Raw genomic sequence first — 27,008 nt, 5'->3', positions numbered from 1 at the left:
TCTATCTGTTGGTCGAATCTGATGGCAAATCGACCAGTGTTTGGCCACCTTAAGCCTTTTTCTACTCAGCAGGAGATAACCAGAAGACAATGCAGCAGAGAATGACCAGTTTCTACCAGTACTTTACAGAAAATAATCTAATTACAGAAAATCTTATAGAAAATTATATGGTGTGTACCTAGCATAAGAGTATAATGCTGGGTACACACTATGAGATTTTATGGTCAATTTACTGTCAGATCGATTTCCAACATGCCAGATTTGCTTTCCGATCGATTTGCTAGCATTTTCCGATCGATTTTCTATTAAAGTTAACGGAAATCGATCGGAAAATGCTTGGCAATCGATCGGAAAGCAAATCCGTCATGTTGGAAATAAATCGATCTGACAGTAAATCGACCATAAAATCTCATAATGTGTACCAGGCCCGTTTCTTAGGCCGTGCGGGGCGTGCCGCCGCCTGGGGCGCTGTTGGGAGGGGGGAGCCGGAGCCGCGGGGAGGGCAGCCCGACCTCTCCTCTCCCGGGCGCCCTCCGTGGTCCACCCTCAGATGCAGAGAAATGCGCAGGGAGCGCTGTATACAACACACCTCCCTGCGTTCCAAGCGCTGCTCTCTCGACGCCGGTCTCTTCCTCTCTGCCACCTATACGATGATGCACACGCTGCTTCCGGCTAAACAGGAAGCAGCGGGTGTATCATTGTATAGGTGGCAGAGAGGAATAGACTGGCGTTGAGAGAGCAGCGCTTAGAATGCAGGGAGGTATGTTGTATACAGCGCTCCCTGCGCATTTCTCTGCATCTGAGGGGGGAGCACGGAGGGCTCCCGGGAGAGGAGAGGGAGGGAGAGGTCGGGCTGCCCTCCCCGCGGCTCCGGCTCCCCCCTCCATTATAGGGAGCACCTACCTAATCTAACCTACGCTGGGGGGCAGCTACCTAATCTAACCTATACTGGGGGCAACTATTCTGGTTACCTATATTAGAGGCACCCACCTAGCTACCCTTTACTGGTGCACCTACCTATCTAACTTATACCGGGGGCGCCTGCCTATCTAACCTATACTGGGGGCAACTATACTGGAGGCACCTACCTGGCTAACCTATAGCGGGGGGACTATACTGGCTCACCTATGCCTGGCTACCTATACTGGGGTACCTATTCTTGGCTACCTATACTAAGTGCAACTAGACCTGGCTAACCTATACTGCGGGCACCCATACCTTGGGGGGGGGGGGGGGGGGCCACAATTTTTACACCCTCGCCCTGGGTGCATTTTAACCTAGAAACTGCACTGATGTGTACCCAGCATTAGAGGCAGAGGGTCAGCAGGACAGCCAGACAACTGGTATTGCTTAAAGGATACCCGAAGCGACGTGTGACATGAGATAGACCGGTGTGTTCCTTTTTTTGTCTTTCTCTTTTGTCTTGCTGTGTTCCTTTTTTGTCTTTCTCGGGCTGAAAGAGTTAAATATCATGTATATAAGTTGCTGATTCAGTCCTGACTCAGACAGGAAGTGACTACAATGTGACCCTCACTGATAAGAAATTCCAACTATAAAACACTTTCCTAGCAGAAGATGGCTTCTGAGAGCAGGAAAGAGATAAAAGGGTCAATAGTTCATAGATTTTAGCTTCGGCATACTTCAATGAATGTGTCATTGAGATAAAACCTAAAATAAAACTGGGATATCTTAAGTCATTTTTTAGGTGAAGGAAGATAGATGCAATCATTTATTTCATTAGTTTATTTTCACTTCAGGTATTCTTTAAAAGGAAATAAATATGGCAGCCTCCATATCCCTCTTACGGCAGTTGTCCTGTAAGGTCTTTCTCCTACGTCCTGAATAGCAATAGGCTGCAGCACATATATTTGTAAATCTGGTAACCTCTGTTGGTATTTTACAGTGGACTCTTGTGGGTAACCTCTCTAAGATTCCTGCAATCCTTGCTATTTAGTGAAGTAGAATTTGTGCTGCTGCAGTTATATCCTAAAGTTGCTTTTACATAAACCCAGGAAAGTGGATTAAAGAATAATAAAACAAAAAAGTTCTTGGCTACTAACACACACAAGTTAGTTAAGTAACTATTTAGCACTCTATCTTCCCCTGGGTAATATGACAATGTTTGTGCTGGTTCACTAATGTTGCCCAGAAATGCAGATATCAAACAAATGTTGATTCCTGTTATACCTTTAATGACCAACTGTACATGGTTTATTGCAAGCTTTTGAATCAAAACATATTTCCAAAGCTTGCAATACCATGTACAGTTTCATTAAAGGTATTATCGGAACCAACAATTGTTGATTTGAGGTCTGCATTTCTGCTCGACTAATACTGGACCACACTTCGCTTTGTTGTCCACTAATCTTCAGATTCCTCCAGTTCAGCAGATCCTCCTTAGTCCATCAAGCCTTTTGTATTGTAGTAGTGGTTCTCCCATTGTATACACCTCCTAGCATGACAAGCTTCCTTTTCATTGACTAGTGCTAGTGTACAGACAGATGATACCAGGCTTATTGGGAGAGTAGGTTCATGTGAGTAGGCCATACTGGAGGCAAGCTATGAACACATTCACCACAGTGTTAGCTGCTGCTCATCACAGTGCAAAGGTGGCGTATGCATGGGCAGCCATTCTGTGGGGGTTCTTGTGAAATGCATTCTATTGTTATTGGTCATTTTTAAGAGTTCTCAAAAAACCTTGGTCAAAAACCTGAATAGTAATTGCTGTTGGGCATTGGTCATGTAAAAGGCCTGTTCTATGGGATGGTTATGCTGTTATAACTGTATTTACTTTCATGGACAGGATTGTGCAGAAATGGGACAGTGAACCATAGTTTAAAGGTCCACTATAGCGAAAAAATTATGCAGTTAAAATCTTACAGAACTGACAGGTTTTGGACTAGTCCATCTCCTGGTATAGGATTCTCAGGAAATGTTTTTGTGTTTTTTTAAAAGCATTTCCTTAAAGCAAGAGTGAACTGAATATTAAAAGTCAAATTAAAACATACAAACATCGTACTTGCCTTCCATGTAGTATACTCCATCTCTTTCTTCTGTTCTGATTGTCTGCTGTGATCGATGGAATTCTCGGTTTTTCTTTTTGAAAATGGCCATTACCCCATAACCACTTCCTGGTTAGCACTGTTAAACTGTAATATTGCCCACTTGAGCCATAGGGAAACATGGACATTACCTTGTTTATCAGTTGTCCTTTCAGTTAGAATTGAAATATATCAGTTGCTGTCAGTTGTGACAAAATCTTATCAGAACTGGAAGGAATTGTTGTTAGAAGAAAATGGTGATCTTCTGAAAGGAACGGATGGTGAGGTAAATATGCAATATTGATTTGCAAGTACATCATGTGTTTATTTTAAATAACTTGACTCTGCTGTTCAGGTTCACTTTAAATGTCATCTTACTTTTTTGACAGTTGGCCTTAGCAACTATCAGCCTCCCTTCTTGCTTGCACCTTATTTTGGCAGTTAGACGTAGCAACTGCCGTTCAGGGAATGCCTTTGAAAACAAATAATGCCCTGAGAATCCCCCATGAAGAGATGGACATGTCCAAAACCCGTCAGTTCTGTCAGATTTTAACCACTTACACTTTTTTTTTTTGCTGTAGTGTTCCTTAAATGATGGTGCAGTTATGTACATTATGCATTCCAGGGGGTGCTGTCCTGCTTTGCTGCTTTACTGAATGTAAGTGTTACAGGTGCTCTTCAGTACAACAGAGTATGGTCACTACAGAATAATGCACAATAGGGTTCCCCTTTCCATAATCTCTTCCCCCAAAAGGTTTTGTGTTCCTATTGTGGGTGGGTTTTGGGGTTGTGGGGTGTCTCTTCCTGTGATTAATAAAGGCATACAAGATTATCAGAGTTTGTCACTGATTGTTACTAAACTGGGAATGTTCCTAATTGTGAGAGAAATACCATTTCAGCTCGGTTCTACATATGGCAAAGATTGGTGACAAATAGGGATGATCAATAAGATCCAAATATTTCAGTGTTCATGTAGATTTATGTACATAAATAGTGTCATATTGCAACAGGATCTGGATAGGATGGCTATATGGGCACATACATGACAGATGAAATTCAATGTTGACAAATGTAGAGTCATGCATTTTGGACGTACTAATGGTCTAGCACCATACAAAATAAATGGGATACAGTTGGGAACATCAAACTTGGAGAAGGACTTAGGAGTACTCATCGACAACAAGTTAAATAATCGTACTCAATGCCAAGCCGCTGCAGCTAAAGCGAACAAAATTTTGGGATGCATTAAAAGGGAAATAAAAACTCGAGATGCTAGCATAATATTGCCCCTGTTTAACTCTCTAGTAAGGCCACATCTGGAATATGGAATTCAGTTCTGAGCACCACATTACAAAAAAGATACTGCAGTTTTAGAGCAGGTGCAGAGACGAGCTACAAAATTGATACGTGGGATGGAAGGTCTCGCTTACCAAGAAAGGTTAGATAAACTGGGTTTATTTAGTCTAGAGAAAAGACGCCTTTGATGTATTTATACATGTTAATTAGATCTCCTCTGAGGGCAATATAATAGCTTGGCGGATGAGCTTTTTGTCCCTAGGCCTTCTCAAAGGACTAGAGGACATGAGCTGCGCATGGAGGAAAAACGTTTTAGCCATTTATTTAGGAAAGGGTTCTTTACAGTAAGAGTGATTAAGATGTGTGGAATGCATTGCCACAGGAAGTCGTTATGGCAAACTCTATACCTGCATTTAAAGGGGGCTTAGATGCTTTCCTTGCGTTGAAAGACATCCATGGCTACAATTACTAGGTTATGTCTAATGATGTTGATCCAGGGATTTTATCTGATTGCCATCTGGAGTCAGGAAGGAATTTTTCCCTTTTGGGGCTAATTGGACCATGCCTTGTGGTTTTTTTTTCGCCTTCCTCTGGATCAACAGGGGTATGTGGGGGACGGGCTGGAGTTGTACTTTGTACTGGTTGAACTCGTTGGACGTATGTCTTTTTTCAACCAAAATAACTATGTAATATATGCACATTTTTATGCAAATATATGCAGCTTGAAAATGGACCTGCATATATTTGCACAACAATTTACATAAAATATGCATGAATGCTGAAATATTTGCATCTCATTAATTATCCTTAGTGGCAAGATGGTGTTTTATCGGCTCATAAAAGCAAAGTAAGCAAATGTGTTTAACAAGGTGCCACACGGTAACAAAGTCCAATACCACCTAGACAGGAGATGGTCAGTGACGCACTAAGATGGTTGCATGTAATGTAAATCTATACAGTTTAGAATACAACGCATTGAATGTACTCCCTGACACTTTATTATGCCAATTTCATGCTGGATACATTTTGCATGAAACTAGAAAAAGGAGCAGCTCACTGACTATCTTTAGTGACCATAAATTCCTGTACTAATTTTCATCCAGTTTAAAATCTCTTTACACACCATTATATAGCTTAAGAAAAACATTTATTTTTCCTGAATGTACTTATTACATTATAAACATTCATAGGGAGTATAAATTCCATTTAAGGGACACAAGCCATAGAAAGACAATCACACAAAAATGGATCAACAATTACAGATTTGCTGAACTCGTGGCATCTAATTCTAGCTTTCTCTCTGACAGCCCAAAGTGTTTTAATATGGAATATTGACTCTTTGGCAGTCAAGTCTGGTCCCACCCCCTTGCAGTGGCACAGTTAGGTAATTACTTCACTTCACATAGAGAGAGAGAGTATTAGCCAGCACATCAGCATTCAGGAGGACTGGGATTGACTTTAACTATATGGTTTTAACCTTTTCAGCCGCGCGGACGTGAACTTCACGTCCGCAGCGGCAAGTGCTAGAGCCGCAGGGACGCGCTAGTCACGTCCCAGCAGTTTGGGTGGTCTGCAGGCGATCGTGCGGGCAGATGCCCGCGATCGCGCTGCTGGTGCTAGCAGAGGGGATTGGCTGCAGGGGACAAAAGTCCCCTGTGCCAATCCGAGCATGTCCGCCGAGAATAAACACTGTTTTTGTTAAAAAACAGTGTTTATTCTGTAAATGGAGCCGCCGCGCTATCTCCCGCCGCGATTTCCGCCGGTTTCCGCCGCCCGATCGTTAAATTTATGAATGGAAACAATGTTTCTATTCATAACTTCCCCACCGCTGCTGTGATCGGAGGCTTCCGATGGAAGCCTACGTCACTTCCCTGGTTACAATGTAGTGATACATTGTATCCCCATTAGCGTACATTGTACGCTAATGGGATTTTTGCACAGTAGGGACATCTTGTGGCCAAATAGTATAACACACCTACTAACTTTGGGGAATAAAAATAAATGGTTATTTATGTCAAGAGGACATAAAATGAATAAATATTGGGCTAAAAATTAGTGATGGATGTAAAACTGAAAAAGTGCACCTTTATTTTCAAATAAAATATTGTCACCATACATTAAACTAGGGGTATAATTTTAACATTTAAATAACGAAGACAAATGGCCAAATAAAATGTGTGGATTTTAGTTATGGTAGCATTAATTATTTTAAAACTGTAATGGCTGAAAACTGAAAAATAATGCATTTTTTTTATTTTTTTATTATTATTCCCATTATAATACAGTTAGATTAAAATAATTCTTAGCATAATTTACCACCCAAAGAAAGCCTAATTGCTGGCGGAAAAAACAAGGTATAGATCATTTTGCTGTGATAAGTACTGATAAAGTTATTGGGGAATGAAAGGGAGTAGCGCTGACAGGTGAAAATTCCTCTCGTCCATAAGGTGAAAAATCCCTGCAGGCTGAAATGGTTAAACATCGTGCCACCGCCAAAGCACAACATCCACGTTTCTTTAGACAGAGAAGAGGGCGGGCACCAATGCATATATACCATAAAAAGTTTATTTCAGGCAGATGGATTAGCCAGAGGAGGCCCCCGATGGGAAGCGCTCCCTCCTACCTTACAGCTGTTTCACAACTAAACTCTGTCTAAAGAAACAGGTCATTAATCATGATGCTGGACCAATACCAAGGCTTGGAAGCAGGGAGGGGGTGGAGTCAAACTTTTTTTTTTTCCAGAAATAGGTGGTATTTATATATTATAACATGGGCTTCAAGATTGCTGGTCTGTGCTTAAAGGACACAAGGTATATAGTGGCACATCCAAGTCTGAACTACATATTATATAAGTTTAAGCACAGACCAGCAATCTTGAAGCCCAAACTTATATAATATGTAGTTCAGACTTCGATGTGCCACTATATACCTTGTGTCCTTTAAAGGGATACTGTAGGGGGGGTCGGAGGAAAATCAGTTGAACTTACCCGGGGCTTCTAATGGTCCCCTGCAGACATCCTGTTTTGGCGCAGCCACTCACCGATGCTCCGGCCCCGCCTCCAGTTCACTTCTGGAATTTCTGACTTTAAAGTCTGAAAACCACTGCGCCTGCGTTGCTGTGTCCTCGATCCCGCTGATGTCACCAAGAGCGCACAGCGCAGGCCCAGTATGGTCTGTGTCTGCGCAGTACACTCCTGGTGACATCAGCAGGAGTGAGGACATGGCAACGCAGGCGCAGTGGTTTTCTGACTTTAAAGTCAGAAATTCCAGAAGTGAACTGGAGGCGGGGCCGGAGCATCAGTGAGTGGCTGCGCCAAAACAGGATGTCTGTGGGGGACCATTCGAAGCCCCGGGTAAGTTCAACTCATTTTTCCCCGACCCCCCCTACAGTATCACTTTAAGCACAGACCAGCAATCTTGAAGCCCAAAGGACACCAGGTATATAGTTGCACATCCAAGTCTGAACTACATATTATATAAGTTTGGATTTAGCAACACTGACACAGGTTTGGTAATATCTGCTCCTGCTATCTCTGTTAAGCATCAAAAATGATTAGTTTATTCTGCAGAAATTATCCTTGAGAAGTCATACAGCAGCATGTGACTTGATTGGCTGGATATGATCAAGTCTCTCTTCTACTTCCTGTTTTAGTCCACACAAGGGAAGTAAAGGTGAGGTCATGGTCAAAACCAACCAATAACAAACTTTAAAATCAGCTACATACTTCTGTTAATTCTCCTTAAAGAGAAACTCCGACCAAGAATTGAACTTTATCCCAATCAGTAGCTGATACCCACTTTTACATGAGAAAAATAATGATTTTCACAAACAGACCATCAGGGGGCGCTGTATGACTGATTTTGTGCTGAAACCCCTCCCACAAGAGGCTCTGGTACCGTACGGTACTCTGGGCAAACTGTCACAATGTAACAATGTTCAGACAGGAAATAGCTGTCTGTTAAAGCCAGACCAGCTAGAAACAGCTCCATAATCTGCCCACAGTAACAATGTCACCATGTAATACAAGTCAGAATGTGAATCTGGGAGAGGAAAGATTTTACAATGAGCAAACACTGACTAAATCATGTATACATAATTATTGTAAAAATGAAGCACTTTTTTTATTACATTATTTTCACTGGAGTTCCTCTTTAAAGTGGATCCGAGATAAACTTTTACTCATTGCATAATGATGTTCCTTTCATATAGTTTATAGGGCATTCCTCAAGCCAAATACTTGTTTTGTTTTAATACTCTAATTCCCTATAACCTAAACAAGCCTCACCCACAGCTTTTTCACAATGCCTTGGCACTGTAGCAAGGGCTTATGGGAGCTCAGTCTGGGCAGAAGGAGGAGGTTACTGGCCAGATATTTCAGAGGAGGAGGAGGAGAGGGGACTGAATTTACACAAAGGCAAGCTGATAGCATCGCCAGCCCTCAGCTTGTGACAAACAAAACATGGCTGCCCTCATGGTTTCACAGGAATAAATCAAACTTTTGAAGCTGTCTGCAGCTAGATTTGCTGTGTAAACTATCTAAACTTTAGATAAGATCTATAGACAAGTTACTTGTTATAGTAAATTTTTTATCTTGGATCCGCTTTATCGAACAACTAAAGTGAGAAGAATATTTAGGCTGCCATATTTATTTCCTTTTAAACAATATCAGTCGCCTGGCTGTCCTGCGGCTGCAGTAGTGTCTGAATCACACCAGAAACAAACATGCAGCTAATCTTGTCAGATCTGACAAATGTCAGAAACATCTAATCGGCTGTATGCTTGTTCACGGTCTATGGCTAAACATATTAGAGGCAGAGGATCAGCAGGATAGCCAGGCAACTGGTATTGCTTAACAGGAAATAAATATTGCAGCCTCCTCACTTCAGTTGTCCTTTATGGATAATTTCTGTAGAACAAACGAATCGTCTCTATTAATGAAGTCCTAGGCTTTGGCGACAGTGGGGAGAAGTGTAGCATATTAGCACATGTGAAGATAAATTAATAAACACAATTTAGATTTCTATGTATTTTTCACTCATCTGCAAATTTCAGAACTCCAGTGAAAATGACGCAATAAACAAAAGTAAATCATTTATACATCATTATTGTAAAAATGAAGCAATCAGTGTTTGCATTGTAAAATCTTTCCTTTCCCTGATTTACCTTCTGACATTTATCTCATGGTGACATTTTTACTACTGGCAGGTGATGGTAGTGGAAGGAGATGCTGCTTGCTTTTTTTGGCAGTTGGAAACAGCTGTTATTTCCCACAATGCAACAAGGCTCCCACAGTGATGTCAGCACCATGGTCCTGACATCACTGTGGGAGGGGGATTCACCACAATATCAGCCATACAGAGCCCCCTAATGATCCGTTTGAGAAAAGGAAAGATGTCTCATGGGAAATGGGGTATCAGCTACTGATTAGGATGAAGTTCAATCCTTGGTACGGTTTCTTTTTAAGCTACATACACATGACTTGAGGTCAAATGACTTTCCCTTCACCTATTTTGTGACTGTTTACAAGCAGAAAAGGTTTTTTGTTCATTTTACTATACACACAGTTTTCTGGGTGGAACTTAGATTTGTTTCCAGACACAGCTTGGCTGGAAGCAGGAATCCCGCAGATGAGTGGAGATCACTGATAATACTTAATCATGTAAGAGGCCTGGTGTTGTTTTCACTGAGGTGTCACTGGTGCATTCTGCACATGGCTCTGCTTGTGTGTGCCGTCACAGTAAGGTGGAGACTTGGTTTGTTTGCAGCCACAGAGCCACACTTTCTTGTCCTCTTCTGGGGTGAACCGTAGTGGAGAGAGACCAGGAGCTGCCTTCAGGTGGGAGCCATCACAGAAAGGCTGAAGAGTAGAGCAAAAGCAAATGTATAACTAACAAAATGTGTTAAAACACAATTAGTTGTGGAGGGTTATTGGAAGTGCCCATATTATTAAGCAACGGTGCTACTTGCCATGCATTTGTACTAATGCTCTGCCTCTAATGCTGGATCCACACTGTGTGTTCGCGCACTCGATTTCCCGCTCGATTCCCATCAATTGGTTTATTTCCAACATGTCCGATTTGGATTTCGATGGATCGTTAGGTCGATTCGCATGCAAAGTATGCCGAATCGACGATCCATCGAAATCCAAAACGGACATGTTGGAAATAAACTAATCGACGGGAAATAGAGTGCGCAAACGCACCGTGTGGATCCAGCATAAGGGCTCATTCACACTTATGTGCTGATGTGGTCAGTCACAATGTCTGCAACGCATGTAATATGACAGTCCATAGACTTTCATGTTACCAAACACACCCACAAACATCTAGCGCATAACGAATGCATTTTCCCATCATGGTCAATTGAGTAAAAGGCACCGATGTACGTGCTATAGCGACACGTGCTTTCATGTGTTGCACCTATGCACAAAATTCCTACATTTGTTGGCCAGTGTGAATGAGGACTGATCCTAAGCAATCAGATATTCTGACTTAGCTGATTATATTTGATACAGACACCACTGACTCCAAAATAATAGCATGACAACCTGGTAGTAGGTGATTCTACCAGGGAATACAGGTCAAAGTCCTCTTTCTCTTACTACAGGTCCTCTTTAATAAAGTGTACTTGAGGTGATCTGATGAGATAGATGTGTGGATGTACAGTGCCAAACATACAACTAGGCTGTGTTCACTTTGGCCAGGTTTCGCAAGGGGTCTGCGGGGGGGCCTCTTTCGTGGCGGGTAGTGACGGCGATCGGGTAAGATATGTAGCTAGCAAAGTACTAGCCGCGTGTATAAAAAAAAAAAAAGAATGCAAATCGGCCCACCAGGGCCTGAGCAATCCACCTTACTGGACAAGCTGAGTTCGTCCGTAACGCCCAGGTGGTTAAAGGGGTTCTGTGGTTCGTCTTAAAAACAAAAACGGACACTTACCTGGGGCTTTTACCAGCCCCCTGCACCTGTCCTGCGCCATCCTATACGATCCTCCGTTACCTGCCGCTGGACACCGACCAATTATTCATCTAACCAGAAGAGTGCAACTGCGCTTGTGTGGTTACGCATGTCCTATCTCCCGCTTATGTCACTGGGAGTTTCCTGAACAGGCACAGTACAAAAAAGTTCTCATACTGCGCCTGCACAGTAAGCTCCCAGAGACGTGAGCGGGAGCTAGGACACGCAGCTGCAGTTATATTCGTCAAGCCATCCCAAACAGCTTCCTTTTACCTATTGTCCTATCCCATAATTTAGACTAAGTCTGACTGGCCAGGGCTCTTTTTACCTTTAGTCTCTTAAAGGGGCATTATGGCGAAAAATTGTAAAAATTTTAAATATTCGCAAACATAGACAAATAAGAAGTATGTTTTTTCCACAGTAAAATGAGCCATAAATTACTTTTCTCCTATGTTGCTGTCACTTACAGTAGCTAGTAGAAATCTGACAGAAGCAACAGGTTTTGGACTAATGGGGGGAATCTCAGGGATTTATTTATTTTTAAAAGCACTTAGTGAATGGCAGTTACTCTGCCCAACTGCCACAAAATTGTGTAGTGAGCAGGGAGGCTGGCCAGCATCATTGTTTAAATCCTTTTTAGGGAATATCTTTATAAAGAATAAAAGCCTTGCTGAGAATCCCCTATGAAGAGATGGACTAGTCCAAAACCTGTCGCTTCTGTCAGATTTCTACTACCTACTGTAAATGACAGCAACATGGGAGAAAAGTAATTTATGGCTCATTTTACTGTGGAAAAAAAAGTACTACTTTTTCTCTCTTTGCACATATTTTAAAATGTTTCGCCATAGTGCCCCTTTAATGCTGTATATTGTGTGTGAATATCTTCCATCATCCTCCAGGCTGATTGCTGGCCATGCAGCCGAGAGGATAGGGTGCTGCTGTACACACATACACACTGTATTCTCATCAGAGGAGGTTGTTATCGGCCGCCTTGGCCAAGTATCTAGCTTGTGTACACAGCTTTAGTCTATGGTTGGCTAGGGCCTCTGACAAAGGCCAATACAGTAATGGCCTGTGAGGTTTGAAACCTGATTGTCCTAGGAACTGGTTTCCCTTTGGTTCCATTTATTATAAAGCAGCCCGTGGATGGGTAAAGGGAGGGGCTGAGCAGTTACCTGTTTCTTGCTGTGCCCGCAGCTGCACCATGGGTACAATTTTCCTGCCTTTAGTTCCACCTTAAATGGATGTTTAGCTGCAATAACTGGAGCCGGCGGGACAGTGCTGCATGTCTGTGAAGGAAGAAAAAATATAATGGTCACTGGTGTCCAACTGTACAGATAAAGCACTGGCTTATTAACCCTTGCAATGCTAAAAATTGCAAGCCGCTTATTAGGCACTAGGATGCGTTTTGCAGTCCATTAACCACTTCATCAGGTAATATGTGCAAGTCTAGTAGCCGGAATTTGGTACATACCTGCTACCATCATGAAATACCTTATAACCAACCCACAGAGGCAGGTGTTATGCTATAGGACTCCCTAGTATTAATATTATTATTTACTATTTATATAGCGTTGACATTTTCCGCAGCACTACACAGAGTATGTAGTCTTGTCACTAACTGTCCCTCAGAGGGGCTCATATTCTAATTCCTACCATAGTCCTATGTCTATGTATGTATCGTGCAATGTATGCACTCACACAAGTTGCTGCTGGATCCAGCATTTGTAATAAAGTGCTGCAGTGTGATGCCCAAGTAAAGCTGCAGCCAGTGGCATAGCTAAGGAGCTGTGGGCCCCGGTGCAAGTTTTTGCACTGGGCCCCCCCTCCCCAAGCACGCTATACATAACAATTGATACGGTGCACCAAAGCCTGCCAATGGCAGCTACAGTGTCAGAGGTGCAAGAAGGGGATGGGGAGCAGTTTGTTAATGATTACCACTACTCAAAGTATCTATAGAAGTGATTATTATGAGCACAGGACCAATAGAGAGCTAAAACTGTAGTTGAGGGAGGGCCCTTTTGGCCTAAGGGCCCCGATGCGGTCGCAACCCCTATTGCTACGCCCCTGGCTGCAGCAATAATACGGAAGTCTCACCAACTCCAGGAGAATGATGTCACACAATCTATATGCCAAAGTCCAGTAGCCCCCTCTGTTCTGCACTGGAGTGCTGCTTGAAGATGTAATGTCCGGGTAGTGTGGGGCCACAGCTAACAAATAAGCAGACTTCCCCACCACACATGGCTGGATTGAGTACACAGATCCCAGGATGTGCCTGGTTCTACCATCTCCTCCCGTGTCCCCTGCAGCTGTTGCCCCGTTCATAGCTGTGATTGGGGCCTGTCAGAGACTGGCACGTGCTCAGTCCGCACCACATGGCCCCTGTGTAGTGCGCCTGCCCAAAACCGAGAGAGTCTTGGGTTGTGTTGGTGTTTCGAATTCGGCATACTAAATTCAGGACACTTGAATACTCCTGAACACCACACTTCAGTACCATTTTAGTACTGAACAAGCGGAGGGGGTCATGGGGAGTTCACTTGCAATTCACATAACTCCGATACTTCCTCTTTCTGGCTTTGAAATGAAGAAGCATCGGAGTCATGCAAAATGTGCAGCACAAGTAATGAACTTTCCCCGACTCTGTCCGCTTGTTTGGTACGGAAATGTGGAGTTCAGGAGTATTCGGGTGTTCCAAATTCAACAAGCTGAATAAAAACACCAATACTAATCCTGGGCATGCGTATACAGGAGGCAAGTGGATGGACTGTGCATGCGCCAACCAAGGTTGCAGATGAAGGATACAGAAACAAGATGGAGGGGAGGCCTTGTGCAATCTACCGTCCTCCTGGACCAGCCTCCACCTTCATTGACCACTTTTCCACATGGCTCCTCCACTTTCTATCCACCGACATTCCTTCCATCATCATTGGGGGACTTTAACATCCCCTAGACACTAACTGTTCCACTACCACAAAATTCCTCTCACTCACCTCATCCTATGACCTCTCCCAGTGGTCCTCAACCTCCACCCACAAAGATGGCCACACTTTGGACCTAGTTTTTACCCGGCTCTGCCCAGTTTCCACATTTACCAACTTTTCATTCCCACTTTCAGATCACAATCTCATAACTTACAATCAGCCCCTCCCTGCCTCCTCCAGCTACTGTAGTGCAGCCATCACGCTTATGCAGGAATTATCGCAACCTCAACCTCTCTTTCCTAGCTGATTCTCTAAAACCCCTGGGTTCCCTGTCTTCCTACACTGACCCCGAGACAATATCCATCTACTAATCCACCACAGTAACTGCTGTCATGAACACAGCCGCCCCTCTCACCAACTTCCGCCCCTGCCGCATCAACAGAGAGCCCTGGCTGACTGAACCCATCAAACAACTGAAAAGACAATCCAGGGCAGTAGGACGGCAGTGGAGGAAAAGCTCCAATGCAGACAACTTCGTCCACTATAAAAAAAAAAGCTGCTCCAGCTCAGGGACGCTCTCTCACTTGTAAAACAGTCATACTTCTCTACACTTATTTCTTCACAATCTCATAACCCTAAACAACTTTTTAACACCTTCAGCTCTCTTCTCCACGCCCCGCCTCTCCCTACAACCACATGCTTGTCTGCAGAAGACTTTGCAGCATATTTTGTGAGCAAAATTGAATCACTACAGAACAGCTTTCAAAAGCAACCCTCTTCACTGGTCCAATCACCTCTTCCTTTTTCCTCTCTGCCCGGCAGCTCCCCTACTATCAACTATCCCTCTCCACATAACCAATCACTCACTCACTCACTCAAACCTCCTCCCTGCTAACAATCTTCTCCGCCTTAAAGAGAACCCGAGGTGGGATTTACTTATGCTAGTGGGGCACAGAGGCTGGTTGTGCACACTATCACCAGCCTCTGTTGCCCCATGGTGTGCCTCCAAGACCCCCCTGCGCGCCGCTATACCCCCCCCACCCACAGTGCTGGCGACACGCAGCCTGTCGCCAGCACAATGTTTACCTCTCGCCTGTCTGTTAGCACCGCTCCCCCGCCTCCTCCGTATCGGCGCTATCCACCCGCGTCCCTGCCCTCCCGCTGTTTGGAGGGAAGTGACTCGGGCGGGTAGCGCCGATACGGAGGAGGCGGGGGAGCCGCGCTAACAGACAGGCGAGAGGTAAACATTGTGCTGGCGAGACGCTGCGTGTCGCCAGCACTGCGGGGGTTATAGTGGCGCGCAGGGGGGTCTTGGAGGCACACCATGGGGCAACAGAGGCTGGTGTTTAGTGTGCACAACCAGCCTCTGTGCCCGACTAGCATAAGTAAATCCCACCTCGGGTTCTCTTTAACTGAACAGCGTCTTTCTTCACTAATCTCTAGGGCTCATCTTACTACATGCGCCTTGGGCCCTATTCCCTCTCATCTTATCCCCCAGCTCTCCTCTCCCCCCCCCCCTCATTCCTGCTTTAACAACACGGTTTAACCTTTCCATCTCAACTGGCATTTTCAGTTCTTCATTTAAAGAGACACTGAAGCGAAAAAAAATGATATAATGAATTGGTTGTGTACTATGAATAATTACTAGAAGATTAGCAGCAAAGAAAATATTCTCATACTTTTATTTTCAGGTATATAGTGTTTTTTCTAACATTGCATTATTCTATAATATGTACAGATTACACAACACTCAGCATTCAAAATGATTATTTCAGAGCAGTCTGTGAAGTAATGACCTCTCCTCTAGCAGAGAAAAAGTAAACAGTTCACTTACAGTTGAGATAATAAAAGTCAGATAACAGCCCTCTCCACGACTAAAGCTGGCCATACACTGGCCCGATTTGCGCCCGTTTCGACAGCAGATTCGATCACTGGGATCGAATCTGCTGCCAATCGTTCACGCTACATGCCGAATTTCGATCGATCCCGTCGATCGCGCCGTGCGGAAAATAACCGTCGATTGCCCGCGGGTAAAGAGCGCATCGCTAGCGGCGTTTGAGTGCCCGACGACCGACGCAATAGAGCTGCAATACATTACCTGCTCCGCCGGCACGACTCCCGGGTCTCCGCTCTTCTTCTCCGTCTCCGCTCTGGTCTGGTCTCCGGCATGCTTCCCTTCTTCCTGTCCCGGCAGGAAGTTTAAACAGTAGAGGGCGCTCTACTGTTCAAACTTCCCCCAGACAGGAAGAAGTAAAGCATGCTGGACCTGGAGACCAGAGCGGAGACGGAGAAGAAGAGCGGAGACACGGGAGTCGTGCCGGCGGAGCAGGTAATGTATGCGGGATGGGGGGGGGGGGGGGGAAGCGGCGGCAGCACCACCACCACCACAGATTGTGAACGGTTTCAGGCTGAAATCGGTTCACAATCTGTTTGCAGTAAAGGTAGCCATACGATCCCTCTCTGATCAGATTCGATCAGAGAGGGATCTATCTGTTGGTCGAATCTGATGGCAAATCGACCAGTGTATGGCCACCTTAACTTAGTCGGAGAGCTTAATGGCTTGTTTGCATAGAGATAACAACTGGAGTTTCTCAACTCTTCCTGTACTGGAAACAATTAGACTGATGTATCTGATCTTAATGTTTTATTTCTTAGCTGTACTACACATACAAATCATAATATCATAATTTTTTTTCCCTTCAGTTTCTCTTTAAACAAGCTATCATAACACCCCTAATAAAAAAAAACCTCCTTAGACCCTACTGTCCTTTCTAATTACCGCCCAGTCTCTCTCCTTCCCTTTGCCTCCAAACCGCTGGAACGCCACATTTACTCAAGAGTTGTCTAACTTTCTCTCTGCTAATTCCCTGTTGGACCCCTTCCAGTCTGGCTTCCGCCCTCAACACTCTACGGAAACCGTTCTCACTATGGTTGCCAATGACCTCCTAGTTGCTAAAGCCAAAGGCAGATTTTCGGTACTAATACTCCTAGATCTGTCCTCCGCCTTCGACACTGTTGATCATACCCTACTTCTCCAGACCCTCTCAACACTGGGAATCAAGGGCCTAGCACACCCCTGGATCAACTCTTACCTGTCTGGACGTTCTTTCATGGTCTCATATGCCAATACCAACTCCTCTCCGCGCCCACTGTATGTGGGAGTACCACAAGGGTCCGTCCTTGGACCCCTCCTCTTTTCCATTTACACCCATGGCCTGGGACAGATAGTAAGCTCTTTTGGGTTTCAATATCACCTCTATGCTGATGACACCCAAATTTTTTGTTCTGCCCCAGACCTCTCCACACTACTATCAAAAGTCCCCGAATGTCTATCCACTGTATCTACATTTATGTCATCCCGCTTTCTTAAACTCAATGAGCAAAACTGAGATTGTGATACTTCCACCTCCCATTGTCATAATCAATGTAGATAACACCCCAATAGCATCAACCCCCAAAGCTCGTTGCCTAGGGGTAACTCTAGACTCTGAGCTCTCCTTTAAACCACATATTAACACTTTAACTACCTCCTGCTACTTCCATCTCAAAATTATTTCCAGAATCCGTCCCTTCCTTTCACAAGAAGCAACTAAAATGCTTGTGCATGCCCTAATCATCTCCCGTCTTGACTACTGCAACACCCTACTCTGTGGTCTACCAAAAAGCAGACTGGCACCTCTCCAATCCCTACTAAACTCTGCAGCCCGTCTTATCCACCTCTCTTCTAGATCCTCTGAGGCAGCCCCTCTCTGCCAATCCCTCCATTGGTTACCAGTTGCCCAAAGGATCCAGTTTAAACTTCTCACACTTGCATACAAAGCTCTACACAAGCTATCCCCTCCATACATTTCCTCTTTAATCTCCAGATACCTCCCCGCGTGGACCCTCCTTTTGTCCTCCAGCCTAATCACCTCCTCTCACTCTCGCATCCAAGACTTCTCACGGGCTATCCCTTTCCTTTGGAACTCTCTTCCTCAGCCGGTTCGTCATGCCACGAGTCTGGAAACCTTCAAACGTACTCTGAAAACACACCTGTTCAGACAAGCCTATAATTTGCTATAGGCAGCACTGAAGGCACGCTGGCTCACCCACTAATCCTTGTGTTTCCTTCCCACTACCCTCTAGATTGTAAGCTTGCAAGGGCAGGGACCTCCTAGTGTTTCTCATGCTGCTGTAATTTTAACATATGTACATGTACCAACTACACATCAACTATGTATGTATTTGTATTCTATTCAATGTCATGACTGTACAGTGTCTTGTATTTCTTATGTATATTTGTTCCCCATTATTTGTTTGTACTATGTACAGCGTTACCGAAGATGTTGGCGCTATATAAATTAAAAAAAATAATAAAAAAAATAATAATAATTATAATAATAATGGAGCCTGAAAGTGTCTGCAGAGCCAATAGCTCATCGAGGTTAATATATATGTTTTAACCGTTTTCCCCCCTTAAAGTGAACCTGAACTCTTGCACAGGACTGAATATATAGAGAAATGCACCCAGTATTTAGAGAGTTTAGCCTGTTTAATCTCCCCTCATTTAAATTTAAACACAAGCTGTAATTTGATTTCTCCCTTGTGTCACACGACTGCACATGGCAGAGATGGCAGATAAGCCCATTTGAAAGCACAGGATGTTAACAATATGTTTGCTTCCATGAATCAGGAAGTAGAAACAGTGCCGATTTATTTTAGGATTTGTATCAGGTAGAACGAAAAATGTTTTTTGTTTAAATGTTATTATGCTGTTGCATATCTTTTAGAGCTGAGAGGATGTTCTGAGTTCAGGCTCACTTTAAGTTCACTTTAAAGGGTACCTGAAACAATACAAAACAAAAAGTTACTTACCCCAGAAGAGGGAAGCATCTGGATACTCCAGAAGCTTCCCTGATCTTCTTACACCCCTCCGTTCCTGTGCTGGGACCCATAGAAAACATTAAATAATAATGTTGAATATGGTGCTTGTGGCCACACTCCCCTCCTGTAAGAGCACAGCCACGTAGGCCCCAGGGGAGTTCACAACTACAGACACTCCCCTCCTGTAAGAGCACAGCCACGTAGGCCCCAGGGGAGTTCACAACTACAGACACTCCCCTCCTGTAAGAGCACAGCCACGTAGGCCCCAGGGGAGTTCACAACTACAGACACTCCCCTCCTGTAAGAGCACAGCCACGTAGGCCCCAGGGGAGTTCACAACTACACAGACACTCACCCCCTGTAAGAGCACAGCCACGTAGGCCCCAGGGGAGTTCACAACTACACAGACACTCCCCTCCTGTAAGAGCACAGCCACGTAGGCCCCAGGGAGTTCACAACTACACAGACACTCCCCTCCTGTAAGAGCGCAGCCACGTAGGCCCCAGGGAGTTCACAACTACACAGACACTCCCCTTCTGTAAGAGCGCAGCCACGTAGGCCCCAGGGGAGTTCACAACTACACAGACACTCCCCTTCTGTAAGAGCACAGCCACGTAGGCCCCAGGGGAGTTCACAACTACAGACACTCCCCTCCTGTAAGAGCGCAGCCACGTAGGCCCCAGGGAATTCACAACTACACAGACACTCCCCTCCTGTAAGAGCGCAGCCACGTAGGACCCAGGGAGTCCACAACTACAGAGACACTCCCCTCCTGTAAGAGTGCAGCCACGTAGGCCCCAGGGAATTCACAACTACACAGACACTCCCCTCCTGTAAGAGCGCAGCCACGTAGGACCCAGGGAGTCCACAACTACACAGACACTCCCCTCCTGTAAGAGCACAGCCACGTAGGCCCCAGGGAATTCACAATTACACAGACACTCCCCTCCTGTAAGAGCGCAGCCACGTAGGCCCCAGGGAATTCACAACTACACAGACACTCCCCTCCTGTAAGAGCGCAGCCACGTAGGACCCAGGGAGTCCACAACTACACAGACACTCCCCTCCTGTAAGAGCACAGCCACGTAGGCCCCAGGGAATTCACAACTACACAGACACTCCCCTCCTGTAAGAGCGCAGCCACGTAGGCCCCAGGCAGTTCACAGAGCTGCTCATGTACAGAGATAAAAGCTGCGCACGGCGTACTCTGCACCTGTGCAGTCCTGCCACGCTCATGCACGGAGGGGAACACAGCTGCAAGCCATCTTTGACATTAAAGCAAACCTGAAGCGGAAAAAAACCTAATGACATAATTAATTGTATGTGTAGTATGGATAATGAATAGAACATTAGTAGCAAAGAAGAGAGTTCTATATTTTTTCCATTTATGTAGCTGTTTTTTGTTTTTGTTTTTTAATAACATTACATCATACTGTCCCAGTTGCAGTTTTAAAATCACACTGTGTCTTAAGCTACAAAACAAAGCAGATCTAATGACCCTTTGAACTTTCCTGCAGTAAAACCTTATCCCAAGCTGTCACTTACTGGTTCTTGGCTATGTAAATGCTTCAGAAAACAGGACTGTATTCAAACTAGTGTGTCAAATAGCTCATAAAAGTTATTTTGCATACATAACAACTGAAATTTCTTGTTCTGGAAAACAATAGGAGACTTTTCTTTGCTACCAATGTTCTATTTCTTAGCTGTACTGCACATACAGTTCATCATTTCATAAGTTTATTTTCGCTTCAGGTTTTCTTTAAAGAGACTCCGTAACAAAAATTGCATCCTGTTTTTTATCATCCTACAAGTTCCAAAAGCTATTCTAATGTGTTCTGGCTTACTGCAGCACGTTCTACTATCACCATCTCTGTAATAAATCAACTTATCTCTCTCTTGTCAGACTTGTCAGCCTGTGTCTGGAAGGCTGGCAAGTTCTTCAGTGTTGTGGTTCTGTGATGCATCTCCCCCCTCCAGGCCCCTCTCTGCACACTGCCTGTGTGTTATTTAGATTAGGGCAGCTTCTCTCTTATCTTTTACAAGCTGGATAAATCCTCCTCTGAGCTGGCTGGGCTTTCACATACTGAGGAATTACATACAGGCAGAGCTGTCTGCACTCTGCAGGAAGAAACAGCCTGACACTTCAGTGGAAGATAGCTGCAGGGGGAAAGAAACACACAAATGATCTCTTGAGATTCAAAAGGAAGGCTGTATACAGCCTGATTGTGTATGGATGTATTTTCTATGTGTGGACATACTGTACATCAACCTACTTCCTGTTTTGGTGGCCATTTTGTTTGTTTATAAACAAACTTTTTAAAACTGTTTTTAACCACTTTTAATGCGGCGAGGAGCTGCGAAATTGTGAAAGAGGGTGATAGGAGATGTCCCCTAACGCACTGGTATGTTTACTTTTGTGCAATTTTAACAATACAGATTCTCTTTAAAGTCAAAGAAATTTTAGTGGGTCGAAGCGCAGGAGGGGAGTAGAAGATTTGGGAAACCAGACCCTCCAGAGGATTCCACCTACTGAGATAAGTATCTTACTAAGGCCTCTTTTCCACAAACTGTTGAACTGTGTGCTCAGGAAGCAGTTACCAGGCAGAAGTAAGCAGTTATCATGCAGCAACAAGCAGTTACCAGGCAGCAGTGAGCAGAGGCGGGACAAGGTCCTCCAGCACCCAAGGCTGAGACACCAAAGTGCGCCCCTCCATCCCTGCCACCCCAGCCGTCACACACTGATTGCTATTAGACTAAGAGGTGCCACAGGGCCCACAACTTCCCCAACACCTTAATATCTAGTTATCTGGCTTGCAGTCACTGCTATGTATCCCCTTTTCTTATTTCTTTCTGCTTCAAACACAATTAGGAATGACAGCTGAATTAATTGTGCGCCCCCTCCTACACTGCGCCCTGAGGCTGGAGCCTCTCCAGCCTATGCCTCGGCCCGGCCCTGGCAGTGAGCGGTTCAGAGAGTTTGAGAGGCATTTCACTGCCTATCAACAGTTTGTGGAAAGGAGGCCTTGGGCCCCTTTTCCATAAGCAGTTGATAGGCAGTGAAAAGCCTCTCAGACTCTCACAACTGCTCACTGCTGCCTGGCAACTGCCTGCCACCTACACTGACCCCTGCCTGGATTTTGACTACTCTGCGTTAGGGGCACATTGTGCAACTGTAACGTTGCATCAAACGCAATGTCCCACTGGGAAAGAGGCCTAAAGGTGGGCATACACTTATAAATTTGCAGCAGATTCCACCATCAGATAGATTTCTGGCAGATGCCTATCAAGTCCAAACTGACAGGAATCTATCTGATGTGTGCCACACACTAGGAACAGATCTCCAATAGATTTCAGAATGAAATCTATTGGAAATCGATGTAAATCAGGTATGTCAAACCGGTCCTACGAGGGACAAGATCCTCACACAAGATCCTCAGAATGAAATCTATTGGAAATCGATGTAAATCAGGTATGTCAAACCGGTCCTACGAGGGACAAGATCCTCACACAAGATCCTCAGAATAAAATCTATTGGAAATCGATGTAAATCAGGTATGTCAAACCGGTCCTACGAGGGACAAGATCCTCACACAAGATCCTCAGAATGAAATCTATTGGAAATCGATGTAAATCAGGTATGTCAAACCGGTCCTACGAGGGACAAGATCCTCACACAAGACCCTCAGAATGAAATCTATTGGAAATCGATGTAAATCAGGTATGTCAAACCGGTCCTACGAGGGACAAGATCCTCACACAAGATCCTCAGAATGAAATCTATTGGAAATCGATGTAAATCAGGTATGTCAAACCGGTCCTACGAGGGACAAGATCCTCACACAAGATCCTCAGAATAAAATCTATTGGAAATCGATGTAAATCAGGTATGTCAAACCGGTCCTACGAGGGACAAGATCCTCACACAAGACCCTCAGAATGAAATCTATTGGAAATCGATGTAAATCAGGTATGTCAAACCGGTCCTACGAGGGACAAGATCCTCACACAAGACCCTCAGAATGAAATCTATTGGAAATCGATGTAAATCAGGTATGTCAAACCGGTCCTACGAGGGACAAGATCCTCACACAAGATCCTCAGAATGAAATCTATTGGAAATCGATGTAAATCAGGTATGTCAAACCGGTCCTACGAGGGCCAAGATCCTCACACAAGATCCTCAGAATGAAATCTATTGGAAATCGATGTAAATCAGGTATGTCAAACCGGTCCTACGAGGGACAAGATCCTCACACAAGATCCTCAGAATGAAATCTATTGGAAATCGATGTAAATCAGGTATGTCAAACCGGTCCTACGAGGGCCAAGATCCTCACACAAGATCCTCAGAATGAAATCTATTGGAAATCGATGTAAATCAGGTATGTCAAACCGGTCCTACGAGGGCCAAGATCCTCACACATTTTTGATACAGCTCAAATGAATTGATGGGTCTGAATCGGGAAAGGTGTGGTCCATCAGGTAGAACACATTCCTCTCTTTCTCAGTCCATCCTAAACACTGGATCTGGCCCTCCAGGCCTGGAGTTCGACACGTGATCTAAATGCATTATTGGACCATTAGATCCAATGCAACTCTATGGGCCATCTTTCTGCTGTCAGCAACAGATCGACCTAGATTTTAATCCTGTCGGATAGATCAAATCGATTGAAATTGGCCGCAAATCGATCAAATGGGGAATTTTGATCGATTTCTAATCCATCAGATCGATCGATCGATGGCTGAAATCAACCAGTGTATGGGTCTCTTAAGTGTGAACTAGCCCTTTGATTAACGTGTGTGTGTGTGTGTGTGTGTGTGTGTGTGTGTGTGTGTGTGTGTGTGTGTGTGTGTGTGTGTGTGTGTGTGTGTGTGTGTGTGTGTGTGTGTGTGTGTGTGTGTGTGTGTGTGTGTGTGTGTGTGTGTGTGTGTGTGTGTGTGTGTGTGTGTGTGTGTGTGTGTGTATACGTGTGTGTGTATACGTGTGTGTGTACGTGTGTGTGTACGTGTGTGTGTGTACGTGTGTGTGTGTACGTGTGTGTGTGTACGTGTGTGTGTGTACGTGTGTGTGTGTACGTGTGTGTGTGTACGTGTGTGTATGTGTACGTGTACGTGTATGTGTGTGTGTACGTGTGTGTGTGTGTGTGTGTGTGTGTGTGTGTGTTTTTAGTATTTGCCATGGGCGCTGTCTTACCTAGATACACCACTGCTTTCAAGTCCTATGGGGGAAAATCACTTTACACATGTTATTGTATTGTTATAAAGCTTGCTTCAGGGTCATTTAAGAACTACTTGAAAGGGTCGGTGGGGTGGAGGAGATTTGAAACATACCCACCAAAAGTGGTGCCACAGACTTTCTGAACATTTTTAATAATGACCACAACCAGGCCACCGCTCATCTCTTAGTAGCAATGATTTGCAAAATGGCCTACATTCACAATGAGTTACCGCATTCAGTAACAAAATGTCAGAAAATTACTGACTGAAGTATGATCATGTTCACATTCACAATGAAAAAGTGCGGTAAAAAAAAAAAAGATTAAAAGTGCGGTAACACATTGGTAAAAAATTATTTTAAACTTAAATTCCACAAAAAATGAAATTCATAATGAAAAAAAAGAGCACGATATTGTTTCATTGTTAATTACCGGTTTTTATCACCTGTAAGTACCTTGTGCTATTTTTCACTTCACATCCAATTACATGTAGTCTAGAGCCTTTTGAGATGTGTTTGCTGGATTTTGGGATTTTTCCACAGAAAACGATCTTTTACGCACTTATTCCACATCGTTAATGAACATTTAATTACTTTTTTTCACCATTACTGCCTTGTTACCCCACTATTTTACCAACCTTTACTCGTACTCGGAAACATTTTTGTAAATGTTTGCAAAAAAAAAAGGCAATTACCGCTGCTGGTCATTTTTCCATTACAAATTTCTTTACTGTACATGTATTGTGAATGGAGGCCTATGTGTGCTTTTTATACTGGTTATCCTTCATAAACTGTATCCAACTGTCCATGTTCTGGGAGAAAAGGAAGTGGCATGCTGGGGGCCATCATGATAAATTTCTGGGCGAAGGGATGGCTCTATGACTAGCTATACCACCAGCTGTACAAAACAGTGTGCAGATCCCATCTGAACAGCATGTACTGTGCTATGGAGATGGGAGGATATGGGAAAAGCACCCTGAAGTAGGGAATACAAAAGAAATGCAAGCAACAGTGATCCAATCTGCCCGACTGCTGTAGGGGAGGCCTATAGCTGACCATACATGCATCAGTTTTTAGAATGATCAAATCTGCCTGTTATCCAGGGGCGTTGCTAGGATCCTAAGAGATCCGAGGCATTTTTGGGCACTCCCGATGAAAATGGGTGTGGCCACGCACCATAATGTGGGTGTGGTCATGGGTGGAGCAAAAGTAGGCTTGCACAGCAAAATTTTTGTATGAAGCCCCCCTTTCCATTAATACAAAAAAAAAAAAATGCAGCATATCGCATAAATAGGCAGTGAGAATCAGATGCTAGGAGCTCTAGCATCTGATTCATTCTCAGACACTAGGGGGAGAAGCCCAGAAGAGAAGATGTCTGCAGAATCTGGAGACCAAGCAGCCGGAGGGGAGTACTGCCGCCCGCTGCCTGAGGGACATCCGGGGCACCCCAGAATACATCCGTGGCACGTGCCACTGATCTTTGGGGCTAGCAACGCCCCTGCTGTTATCTATGATGCAAAGATCACGATTTAGATGAATTTGTGGCAAACATTGATCAAAATTACAGACTGAACATTTCAATTGATCCGACAAGGCAGGGAGGCAATGGTAGATCGATGGCCTATGTTGAACTATATCGAACAGCGCAATGATGCAGTGCAACAGATTTTAAAATCTGTGTGCAGTGTATGGCAGGAATCTATTCCTCTCTGATCAGATTCAGATCAGAGAGTGATTGATCCGTTTGCCACAATTGGGTGGCAATCTAAATGTGTATGTATGGCCTGCTTATGGCCCCATCTACACGGTACAATTTTCTGTCAGATCGACGGATCTATTAGATCATTTCCTACCGGTCTGATCGGATTCCGATCGATTTTGGGTACTTATCACAAAATCGATCGGAAACAATTTGGGCGTCTACACATGATGCAATTTCTTATCAGAACACTTGTCGATCTGATGGAAAATTGTACCATGTAGATGTAGACACATACAGGAACACCAACAATCGATTCAGGTGGCACCTACTTTTACTTTCAGCAACTGTATTTCGCACAAAACACCACCAGAGGGCGCACATAAGCAGCTGATAACATGTTGGTGTGTGTTGTATATGAGAGGTGCTGCTACAACCAACCCTAGCTTTGCGAACAGCCGTACAATGATCAGCAACCAACCCCAATAGTGACAATGCTACACAAAGCTGAACAGCGCTGATTGGAGACGCGTGCCTCGTGCAGGAAGAACGCTACATACCCGAATCACCAGGGCACTCAGTCCCCGCATCGACCTCATTGTTATTGTTGTAACCGAATTCTAACTCCTCCGGAAACAGGTCTGTGACAAGTAGGTTCCGTTTCCCAGTGGTTCCAAAGGTCGAACTGTGAGGAAATGGTATTGCCATTCACTGAATCACTGATCACAATATCTGGTCCTCCAAGTGTCACGTGTGTGTCCTGAACATGAAAGAGTAACTGCTGGGGGAAAAAAAATAAAAAGTAAGGAATTGTTACAGAGTCGTATGCTCTTAGCTCCCAACTGTCCTTCTTTTGGAGGGACAGTCCCTCTTTGGGAGCCCTGTCCCTCTGTCAGGACTTTGTCCCTCTTTCTATATATATATATATATTACTCTACTAAAAATGTGTTTGATTGACTGTAAACTTTATTCCCATCCTTGAAATTGATATATTACTAATTTTAAAATGTTACTATGAG

At 44.3% G+C, this 27,008-nt stretch overlaps 1 protein-coding gene and 1 long non-coding RNA gene across 2 annotated transcripts in view; one reads left to right on the top strand and one right to left on the bottom strand.

Annotated features, from left to right (window-relative positions):
- Positions 1-9,349: 9,349 nt before the first annotated feature.
- Positions 9,350-26,656, bottom strand: CISD3 (CDGSH iron sulfur domain 3). The gene is made up of 3 exons (XM_068262711.1): positions 26,550-26,656; positions 12,467-12,580; positions 9,350-10,195 (listed from the first exon to the last, which is right to left on the bottom strand). The coding sequence occupies exons 1-3, from the start codon at positions 26,586-26,588 to the stop codon at positions 10,019-10,021; spliced, it is 330 nt and encodes a 109-aa protein (XP_068118812.1). The 5' UTR covers positions 26,589-26,656; the 3' UTR covers positions 9,350-10,018.
- The window catches only part of LOC137541429 (uncharacterized), a 61,861-nt gene continuing 61,405 nt past the window's right edge, over positions 26,553-27,008 (top strand). Inside the window, exon 1 of the long non-coding RNA XR_011025161.1 lies at positions 26,553-26,791. This is a non-coding gene — a long non-coding RNA (uncharacterized lncRNA). The remainder of the gene's footprint in view (positions 26,792-27,008) is intronic.

The sequence above is a fragment of the Hyperolius riggenbachi genome, chromosome 12, assembly GCF_040937935.1.
Source record: "Hyperolius riggenbachi isolate aHypRig1 chromosome 12, aHypRig1.pri, whole genome shotgun sequence".
NCBI lineage: Eukaryota > Metazoa > Chordata > Amphibia > Anura > Hyperoliidae > Hyperolius > Hyperolius riggenbachi.
Note: the sequence above shows the minus strand (reverse complement) of the source record. Positions and strands in the feature narration are given on the sequence as shown.

Bases quoted from the DNA above. Each gene is read 5' to 3' on its own strand.
- CISD3 (XM_068262711.1), bottom strand. From the start codon at position 26,588: ATGAGGTCGATGCGGGGACTGAGTGCCCTGGTGATTCGG. The intron at 12,581-26,549 runs GTATGTAGCGTT...CTTCCTTCACAG, and splicing joins TGAGTGCCCTGGTGATTCGG to ACATGCAGCACTGTCCCGCC. The intron at 10,196-12,466 runs GTAACTGCTCAG...TCTACTCTTCAG, and splicing joins GCGGGCACAGCAAGAAACAG to CCTTTCTGTGATGGCTCCCA.